This window comes from Bos indicus x Bos taurus, chromosome 18 (genome assembly GCF_003369695.1).
Source record: "Bos indicus x Bos taurus breed Angus x Brahman F1 hybrid chromosome 18, Bos_hybrid_MaternalHap_v2.0, whole genome shotgun sequence".
Classification (NCBI taxonomy): Eukaryota; Metazoa; Chordata; class Mammalia; order Artiodactyla; family Bovidae; genus Bos; species Bos indicus x Bos taurus.
Window position 1 is genome coordinate 3,301,007 of NC_040093.1, and position 10,484 is coordinate 3,311,490.

At 47.3% G+C, this 10,484-nt stretch overlaps 1 protein-coding gene across 4 annotated transcripts; it reads left to right on the forward strand.

The window, feature by feature from the left end:
- The first annotated feature begins 1,426 nt into the window (after positions 1–1,426).
- LOC113875961 (leukocyte immunoglobulin-like receptor subfamily A member 6) lies at positions 1,427–8,046 on the forward strand. Of its 4 annotated transcripts, none has more exons than XR_003506364.1 (8): positions 1,427–1,533; positions 1,635–1,670; positions 1,847–2,131; positions 2,384–2,683; positions 2,922–2,966; positions 5,971–6,148; positions 7,464–7,516; positions 7,596–8,046. XR_003506364.1 is itself a non-coding variant. In XM_027514699.1 (8 exons), exons 1-8 carry the CDS (start codon positions 1,500–1,502, stop codon positions 7,734–7,736), a joined length of 1,026 nt encoding a protein of 341 aa, XP_027370500.1. In that variant the 5' UTR covers positions 1,427–1,499; the 3' UTR covers positions 7,737–8,046. The 4 variants fall into 4 exon arrangements, 3 of the variants coding, with proteins under 3 accessions (XP_027370500.1, XP_027370502.1, XP_027370501.1); XM_027514699.1 differs by having other exon boundaries at positions 6,017–6,148; XM_027514701.1 differs by lacking the exon at positions 7,464–7,516 and having other exon boundaries at positions 6,017–6,148; positions 7,596–7,689.
- The last annotated feature ends 2,438 nt before the right edge of the window (positions 8,047–10,484 follow it).

Genomic DNA, 10,484 nt, shown 5'->3' on the forward strand with positions numbered 1-10,484 from the left:
ACTCTGTGGGAGAGGGAGAGAGTGGGATGATTTGGGAGAATGGCATTGAAGCATGTGTAATATCATATAAGAAACAAATCGCCAGTCCACTTTTGATATCCTGTTCGACACAGGATACAGGATGCTTGGGGCTGGTGCACTGGGATGACCCAGAGGGATGGTACGGGGAGGGAGGTGGGAGGGGGGATCAGGATTGGGAACATGTGTACACCCGTGGCAGATTCATGTTGATGTATGGCAAAACCAATACAATATTGTAAAGTAATTAGCCTCTAATTAAAATAAACAAATTTAAATTTTAAAAATATATAAATAAAAATAGGGAATTCCTTGGTGGTCCAGTAGATGAGACTCCTTGCTCCCAATTCAGGGGACCTGGGCTTGGTTTCTGGTCAGGGAACTAGATCCCACCTGCGGCAGCTAAGAGTTCACCTGCTGCAACTAAAGACCCTATGGGCCACAAGTAAGACCTGGTGCGGTCAGATATACACACAAATAACTGGATATTTAAAATAAAAATAAAATAATAGATGATTGCTTGATAGACAGTAGAGAATGGATAGATGGTAGATAGATAACACACAGATTATTAATGGATAACTCACGTCTAGATGTAGATATAGATAAGTGATTGTTGTTTCTGTTCTTTAGTCACTAAGTCATGTCAGACTCTTTGCGACCATGGACTGTAGCCCACCAGGCTCCTCTGTCCATGGGATTCTCCAGGCAAGAATATTGCAGAGTGTTGCTATTGCCTCTTCCAGGGGATCTTCCAGACCCACGGATAGAACCCATGTCCTCTGCATTGCAGGCAATGCTTCACCACGAGCCACCATAGAAGGCCATAGATAGATGGTAGAATTAGATAAATAAATGGTGGCTAGGTAGATGATAGTAAATGATGGATAGATAATAAATGCATGATTGATAGATGGTAGATGATAAATAAGTAGACAGTAAAATGACAGATGATGATAGGTAGACATGGATATGTCTATTTTCCACAGTGTCAGAGGAAAGAAAGCCCTGTCTCACCGCAATGGACATGAGTGGGAGCAAACTCTGGGAGACAGTGATGGACAGGGAGGCCTGGCATGCTGCAGCCCATGGGGTCTCAAAGAGTCAGACACGACTGAGTGACTGAACAACAACAACCTCTTGCTCTGAGTTGGAACCTTCAGTCGTCTCCTCAGTCATAAGGGAAGCCCTCCTGAGCCACGGGCCTCTGAAGTTTCAACCTGACACCATGGTTCTCTCTGCCCAGCCATGACCCAGTAAGCCCACAGAGGAGAATTCAGATCAACATCTTCATGGTGTCAGCTACGTCTGTATGCCCCACTCCCAACCCAGGAGGAAGAGGATGTGAACTGCCTTCACTACAGGGCTGAGAACCGAAAGCAACTGCACAGCTTCCTGTAAGTGTGGGTCACTCGACGGAGCAGTGTGCCCTTCATCAGAGGAGCAGGGCTGAAGCTGGTGGGCAGCCTGAACGCGGGATCATGTCCATGGTTCCTCCCTCGCTGCTCTGTCTTGGTCAGTCTGGGAGAGAGGGTTAGGTACAAATAGACGGCTAAGGAGGGCAGGGCTGGTGGTTCTTTAAGGCGGGACTGTTCTCACCGAGTGTTTCTTTCTAGGGTTGTGTCTGAGCCAGAGCACTTGGGCACAGAAGGGTGAGTATTCTGTGTGATACTCCTGAGGACCCAGCAGGGTTTAAGCCAGGTATCAGGTCTCTTGGCCGCTGGAAAGAGGGGACTCAGACTTTACAGCGGGGGCTGTAAGAGGGGGAGAAACAGAAGGGTGGAGGGAGAAACGCTTGTGTGTCTATTACCTGTTCCCTGTGTTCTAGGAAATCTCCCCCCGCCTCGTATCACAGCTCTGCCTGGATCCACAGTTCCATGGAAGAGTCCTGTGACCCTCCTGTGTCAAGGACCTAAACAAGCTGAGGGGTACAGGATATCAAGAGTGGGAAGTCCTGAGCCCATGGACAAAGACGAACAGATCACGTCCAGAAAGACCAACGCTTTGAATTTCACAGAGCTTACAACAGACAAGACAGGGCTGTACCACTGCTCCTATCAGAGAGGAGGCCGCTGGTCCCAGTTCAGTGACCCCCTGCAGCTGGTGATGACCGGTGAGGGGGCCACAGAGGCAGTGGAGCCGGGACTGACCCCTCTGCCGAGGGAAGGACCGGATTTCGGGGACAGGAAGCAGGAGGACCAAGCCTTGTCCTTGGGGAGGTCTCAGGGATGATGCCGAGAGACTTCCTCAAGGGGGAGGGGGCGAGGAGGGGAGAGAGACCAGAGCCACGTCTGCTCCCAGGGGACAAAAAGGGACAGTGCCTACGTGACCCTTCCCTTCATCGCTGAACTTCCTTCTTTCTCAGGAGCTTATGACAAGCCCTCCCTCTCCAGCATGGCTGGCACAGTGGTGGCTCCGGGGGAGACTGTGAAGTTGCAGTGTTTCTCCAAAATCAACTATGATGTATTTATCCTCACCAAAGAAGATGGAGATCACGTCACCCAGAACCAAAGCTCCGTCCCCCACGACGGAGGACGCCAGATCATCTTCCTCTTGAATCCAGTCTCCTCCACACAGGCGGGGACCTACAGATGCTACGGTGCCTTCCACGAATATCCCTACGTGTGGTCTCAGCCCAGTGACCCACTGCAGCTTCAGGCTGAAGGTGAGGAAGAAGCCCAGACCACCCACCTGCTCCCCACCTTGGGGCTGACTCTGTGCGGTTAAAGCACTGGCTGGGGAAGAGGACCACAAGACGGGGGTGTGTGAGCGCCATCAGCTTAGACTCACATCTCTGAGGGACGGGCTGGGGACGGGTCGTGTGGGTCCCTGGGACTCTGGGAGGTGAGAGCCTGACTGAGCGGAAATAAGAAAGACCTCTCCCACTTCACCTCTGTTTTCAGGAACTACTGACTCTCCCAGCAGCACACAGCCCAGACATTCAACTGGTGAGTGAGTTTAGGCGGAAAACTGAAAAGAGATTCTATATTCCCTTCTCTCTGACCTGGAGTGGAACAGGGCTTACTACAGACGGGGCCAGCTTTTTAAGAAGGCTTCTGATGTCTTGGGGCATGGAAAACAGAGATATAGCAGGTAGGGCTGCTCTCCCTAAGGGAAAGAAGATTAGACAGTCTACAGATTGCAGATAAAGCCAATAGGATCCATAAATACCATTTATCAGTGATGCATAATTGACAATATTCTGGACTTCCCTGGTGGCTCAGACAGTAAAGCGTCTGCCTACAATGCGGGAGACCTGGTTTCATTCCCTGGGTGGAGAAGATCCCCTGGAGAAGGAAATAGCAACCCACTCCAGTATTCTTGCCTCGAAAATCCCATGGGCGGAGAAGCCTGGTAGGCTACAGTCCATGGGGTCACTAAGAGTTGGACATGACTTCACTTTCACTTTCATTTTCCACGGAGCTCTCTCCCAGAAGGGTTAGTCTCTCAATATCAGCTCAGAATAATCCAGATGATCAGATAACCTTGTTCTCTGGTGACTTCATCCCTAGACTGCACTGAGTACACACAGATTATGAGAGCTGTTCCTACAACAAATTCCCTGTCAATGTCTTTCCCCTCCTCTGAGCCTCATTTCCTTCAGGGATGTAGACGCAAACTCTGTACAGGATTAAGGACTGTTGGATTAAGGCAGTGGTTGTGACCACTGTCACTTCTTTCTTATGTCTTGAGAAGAATTTAGTATGAACTTAGGTGAAGGCAATGGCACCCCACTCCAGTAGTCTTGCCTGGAAAATCCCATGGGCAGAGGAGCCTGGTAGGCTGCAGTCCATGGGGTATCGAAGAGTCGGACACGACTGAGCAACTTCACTTTCCCTTTTCACTTTCATGCATTGGAGAAGGAAATGGCAACCCACTCCAGTGTTCTTGCCTGGAGAATCCCAGGGATGGGGGAGCCTGGTGGGCTGCCATCTATGGGGTCGCACAGAGTCAGACATGACTAAAGCGACTTAGCAGCAGCAGCAGTATGAACTTGCTTCCTGTCCCAAGACATCTCTCGGAGTCTGTACTGTGTGTGTGTGTGTGCATGAGTGTGTGTGTATTGCGGGGGCCATTCATAGACAGATGCCTATAAGGAGCTTCCAAAACTGGAGGGGTCCTCAAGAGGAAGGGTTTGCTCTTGGACTCCTTGCTCTTGAGTTGACCATGCCCTCCTAGAGGTTAGACAAGGGCAAGAGGAAACGAGGAGAAAGCAAGGTCCAAGACAAAAGGTGCCCCCGTTCTCAGGACTTTCTCAGAGAGTAATAACAGTCTGCTTTGAAATGGGTGTCCCCTATTTCAAAGTCAGACGGGGCACAAGGCCAAGGGCCCGAGGGCCGTGGGGGGAGAGAGAGAGAGAGGATCCGAGGGGATGGGGTTTCACTCACCCTTGTAACCGATGGATGAAAAGCAGGCCGGTATGTGGATGTCAGTCCAGCAAGGCAAGTAGAGGGTCCCATCCCAGAGCTCGTCTCAGTTTCTTGGCAAAAGAGGGGACCACCGGAGGTGGGCTTGGGAGTAGAGCCCACCCAGCTGCAGCGGATCTTCCCTCCTGGGTTTCAGCACCAGAATTAAGGCGAGTGCAGAGAAAAAGAGAGTGAACCAGGCAGTCAGGCAAGAAAAGGAAATTTATTAGAGGGAAAAGAGGGGTGACTGGCTCTTAAGGAGAACCAGCCTCCTCCCTTTCTTACGGAGTCCTTTTTATACCCCACCAATGAAAAATTCTCTGAAGGGATGGTCATGTAGCCAGAGGTCTGGAATCTGGTGATCTCGCAGCTTTGAGAAGATGGGCGCCAGTGAGATAACAGGGTGCCATATGGGCAATTTGGTCAGTCTCACAGATCGCTGTGAAACTTTATTCTTTGTTTGTGAGGTCGACATAATGAGCTGCCTTATCAATGAGACCCCATTTGGGCCCTATCACCTATGAGATGGATAGAAACTTGATTGGAAAACTGGGGGCGGGGTGGGGGGATGGGGGTGTGAAACGTGTGCTCTATCCACCTCACAGCCTATTTGTTTTTAAAAACATATATTTTTTTTCTGTATTGGAATCTAGCCAACACAGAAAGAATTCTTTTTGTTGTCCATGGTTGCTTTTGTGTAATGAAATGCATACTTTTCCTACACATTTCCATATGATGGCTCAAGTCAGTTCTTGGAATGAGCCCTCCCCTGAGCTTGGTTAACACCATATTCTTGATTCACCACCGCTGGCTCTTTTCTGAGCTGTGCTTCCTCTGCGCCAGCAGTCAGTAAATATTTCCTGTAATAGGCCAGTTACTCAGTGGCCGGATAGCTGGTCTCTTTCTCAACTGCTCAACTCTGACCCTGTGCACAAAAGCAGCCACTGACAATATGCAGAAGCAAGTGAGCCGAGGTCGAGCTCTGATGAAACGATAGATACAGGCACTGAAGCTTGAATTTCAGTTCGTTTGCACTTGTCGCAAATTTCATTCTTTCTTTTTATTATTATTATTATTATTATTATTGGATTACAGTTTTTAAATGTAAGTCTATTCTGAGCTCGAGGGCCACAGGAAAACACAGGTGGCGGGGGGTTGATCTGTGTGTCATCATGTGCTGGTCTCTATAAGGATACAAATTTCCATTTCTGAGTGGCTTCTCTTTTAAATCTTTATTGGATTTGTTACAATGTTGCTTCTGTTTTATGTTTTTTTTTTTTTTTGGTGGGGGGTTGGCCATGAGATATGTGGGATCCTAGCTCCTCCATCAGGGATGGGACAAGCACCCCCTGCATTGAAGGCGAAGTCTTCAGCACTGGACCTCCAAAGACATCCCTCCGAGTGCTCTGTTATCTATGACTTCATGCAGCAAGCAAACGAGGTGGTCAAAGCTCATTCCTTTTCTAAGAAACGGGGTCAGCAATTCTGAGCTTGGGGATTGTGGTGGGGTCTGAGGAAATACTCAGAAACCATGCTGTGTGTGAAGGCTCTTTACACAGGGTGCCTGCTCCAGCACTATGTCGTCTTTGCAGCCCCGTCTGGCAACCGAGCCTCCCAAGACATACGCCTAGGCATCTGGATCGGTGTCCCGGTGGCCGTGGGTCTCCTGCTCCTAGTCTTCCTCATCTTCCTCATCCTCTACTGTCTGCGCAAAGCCAAAAATAGTAGGTTCTTGACAGCAGGAGGGGGAGCCTGTGCAGAGATCCCTGGGACGCAAATCCCACTGGGGAAATGGGGCGGGGCACTTGCTGGGGGAGGAGGAGGGGCTGAGGGGTCGAGAAGCAATAAGGGGTGGGCTGTTTTGCTTGTTCACGCTGTGACTGTGGTAACTGCCTTCCAGACGACAGGGCTGGAGGGGATCGACAGCCACCCTCCCGAAAACATGACCCTCTCCTTGTTATGTTCACGAGATTGTTGTTGTTGTTGTTGCTGTGTCGCTTTTCATTATCAAAGATGAAAAAATGAGAAAATTCAATCGGGGAAGATGAGATGTAAACACTCTCTTAAGCTGCTGGTGGAAGGATACACGGATTCACAAACATAGTCACCATGGCATTATTTACAATACTACAAAACAATGTCATAAAACAGTATATAACCCATATACCAAAATGGTGTCATAAAACAGAAGATATAAACTATACACGATGCTACAACTAACGTAGCCATTTAAAAAATTGTTTAGGAAACACCTCTAGTGACAAAGAGAAATATTGAGGCTATAATGTTGTGTTTAAAATTACAGATATAGAGAACAAACTAGCAGTGACCAATGGGGAGGGGAGGGGCAATTAAGGGGTAGGGGATTAAGAGGTGCAAACTAGTAGGTATAAAATAATCTACAAGGATGGGACTTCTCTGGTAGTCCAGTGGCTAAGACTCCACATTCCCAATGCAGGGGGTACAGGTTTGATCCCTGGTCAAGGAACTAGATCCCACATGCCACAACTAGGGGGAAAAAAAAAAGATCCCAAATGCCCCAACAACAAAATGGGGAATATAGCAATATTTTATCATAACTATAAACAGAGTTTAACCTTTTAAAACTGTATATCATTATACTGTATACCTGTAACTTATATTGTACATTCAACAGTACTTCAGTTTTTTAAGAAATGACCCTCTCTTTGTCTGTTCGAGCTGCTGTAACAGAACACCATAGACCAGGTGCTTCAAACATCCAGCATTCATTTCTGACAATTCTGGAGGCTGGGAGGTCTGAGATGTAGGTGCTGGGATTTAGTTCCCAGTGAGGGTTCTCTTGAAGATGGTCACCTCTCCTGGCAGAGAGAGTGAGCTAGAGCTCTGGCTCAACATGAGAATCCCACCCTCAGGACCCCATCAAAACCTCAGTTCCTCCCAGGGGCACCATCTCCAAACACCATCACGTGCAGGTCCCCACTGCAGCAGATGAATCTGGGGGAAGGGGGAGTGGGGACACAGATACACGGTCCATAACAACCTCCCCTTTCCCTCTAGATGCTGAGAGGAAAGAGAGACACCCAGAGGCAGCTGGCTGGGTGAATGGACAGGTGAGGGCTTCCTCCCCTAGACTGTCCCTTGGACGCCTCCTGTCACAACCCCATCTCATATTCTCCCTTCCTTCCTCAGGCCTCTGAAGCTGCAGACCCGCAGGATGTCACCTATTCCCAGGTGAACTGCCATGTCCCCCACCAGGAGACAGCTGGGACCCCCTCCTGGGTGCCCAGACAGACCCAGAGCAGCGAGTATGTGACGCTGGCCTTCAAATAAGCCAGGGACCAGGGCCAGCACTTCATCTGGGCAGCAGAACTCACAGCTACCTCTGGTAGCTCCCTCCTCTAGAACTGAGGCTCCAAACCTAACAGTCAGCCTGGTTGAGGGAGCCCACATTCCTCAGAAGGTCCTGATGCCCCCCCACACACACACCCGGAAATCTAGAGACCTCAGCAACATCAGCCAGTCAGTCCCAGAATCTCTAGTTGCCCAGGAGTTCCTGAGACCCTCTGAAGTCACCAGAAGAGTGACAGGGTAATGTTTTGTAAGTCTTCATTATTCATTAATTAAATGTTGTTGTTCAGTCTCTGTCATGTCCGACTCTTTGCAACCCCATGGACTGCAGCACGCCAGACTCCCCGTCCTTCACTGTCTCCCAGAGTTTGCTCAGATTCATGTCCATTGAGTCAGTGATGCCATCCAACCATCTCATCCTCTAACGTCCCCTTCTCCTCCTGCCCTCAGTCGTTCCCAGCATCACAGTCTTTTCCATTGAGTCGGCTCCTCCCATCAGGTGGCCAAAGTATTGGAACTTCAGCTTCAGCATCAGTCCTGCCAGTGAATATTCAGGGTTGGTTTTCTTTTGCCATGACAAGGCTGTGATCCATGAAGGGGATTAATTAATAAGTAAGTGTACTTAAATCCTCTTGGGTACCAGGTTTTATGTTACAGCCTTCTGAAAACAAAAGCTGAGAATGTTCATAACCTACTATAAGGAATACTAAAGGAAGTTCTTTAAGTGAAGAAAAAAATATACCAGATGAAAATTTGAATCTATATAAAGGAATGAGAAAGGACTGAACATTGGCTTTTACGGAATCTATCAGGAGTCTTGAGTGAGTGACAGGAAATTCTGATAGTTTTTTGACGTTTTCTCTAAAAGTCTCCACTTAGAGGCTAATGGGTGCCAATTAACTGAAGGTCCATGAAAATAAATTTGAAATCGGGTTTCCAGTTCAGATAAGTCCTAAGAGATAAATACTCTCACTCACATTGTTTCTGTATGATTGGTGCTTTATTTTGCAAATTGACTATATGTAGGGGCACAGGAAAGATCCTAAAACCATCCCTCTTGTTGAAGAGTTTGTTGTCTAGCAGGGGTCAATAAACTAGAACCCACAGGTCAAACCTGGCAAGTCACCAGTTTTGTTCCATACATGTTACATTTTTACACTTTTCAATACTTTTTTTTTGCTTTTTTCCCTGGTGGCTCAGAAGGTAAAGAATCCACCTGCAATGCTGGAGACCTGAGTTTGATCCCTGGGCTGGAAAGATCCCCTGGAGGAGGGCATGGCAACCCACTCCAGTATCCAGTATTCTTGCCTGGAGAATCCCATGGACAGAGGAGCCTGACAGGCTACAGTCATGGGGTCGCAAAGAGTTGGACATGACCGAGCAGCTAAAATACACATGACACAAAATTTACCTTTTTAACCATTTTTAGGGACCTACTGGATGTCAGTGGTTAAGATTCCACACTTCCACGACAGGGGTCATGAGTTCAGTCCCTTGTTGGGGAACTAAGATCCTGCATGTTGCAGGGCATGGCTAAATAAAAAAGAAAAAAAAAGTTTTTAGGTATAAAGTTAAATGACATTAAATACATTCACATTGTTTTACAACAGTCAGCACCACTGCATTTTGTATGGTTGAAAAAATCAAAAGAATACTTTAATTGCTTTGGTGAGGTATAACTGATTTAGAAAGAACTGCACATATTTAGTGGGTACTATTTGATGAGTTTGGATAAATGCAAATGACATGATATCATCACCACAATCAAGGCACTGAAGTGAAGTTAAAGTTGCTCAGTTGTGTCCGATTCTTTGAGACCCCGTGGACTAGTCCATGGAATTCTCCAGGCCAGAATACTGGAGTGGGCAGCCTTTCCCTTCTCTAGAGGATCTTCCCAACCCAGGGATCAAACCCAGGTCTCCCACATTGCAGGCAGATTCTTTACCAGCTGAGCCACAGGGGAAGCCCAACTAGCCATAACCATATCCGTGAAGCCCAAAGGACCCCAAATAGGATGAAAAAAGTAATATTTTATGACATGTAAAAACTATTTGAAATTCAGACTTCAACCTCCACAAATAAAGGTTTATTGGAACACAGGCAAGCACGTTGATTTACTTATTACCTGTGGCTATTCCCCCGCTGTAATTCCTGTAGCATCAAGGAATTGCAGCAGAGACCAGATGGCTCTCAAAACCTAACATATTTACTCTTTGGCCCTCGAAGAAAACATCTTTCAGCTGCTGGTTTACTGCAAATGTTCCAAAACTTCAGTTTCAATAAGAATTATTGGGATGGGAAGAGGGCATGGAGGAGGAGGATTAAAGGTTGGTTCTATGGCTTCTTCAGCCAACCAAGGACAGTACTCAGGAAATGGTTATCATTTATAAAAATTCCCACTTATTTCTAATACAGACAATTAAGACACACCCAGTTAAAGAGATGTGACTCTGGTACTGTGATTTCAAATTTGGTTACATATTCAAATCAATTAAAGAATTATTTTAAATCCTGGGAACCAGATTCCCCATTCTCCCACCCCCTGGAAAAATCTCTTGGAATGGGACCCCAGTAGTAAAATTCCTTAAGTCTCCCAGGTTATTCCCATAAGCAGCCAAGGCTCCAAACCTGTGATGTAATGCAGCAGTTAGCAGACTGTTGATATGTAAAGGAATGGCATGACTGTGTTCCAGTAAATCTTTATTTACAGAAACAGGAGAATGACACGTG

Excerpts from the sequence above, each read along its gene's own strand:
- LOC113875961 (XM_027514699.1), top strand. The coding sequence starts at position 1,500 with ATGTCCATGGTTCCTCCCTCGCTGCTCTGTCTTG. Across the intron at positions 2,967-6,016 it reads ACAGCCCAGACATTCAACTG|CCCCGTCTGGCAACCGAGCC; the intron begins GTGAGTGAGTTT and ends TCGTCTTTGCAG. Across the intron at positions 7,517-7,595 it reads CTGGCTGGGTGAATGGACAG|GCCTCTGAAGCTGCAGACCC; the intron begins GTGAGGGCTTCC and ends TTCCTTCCTCAG.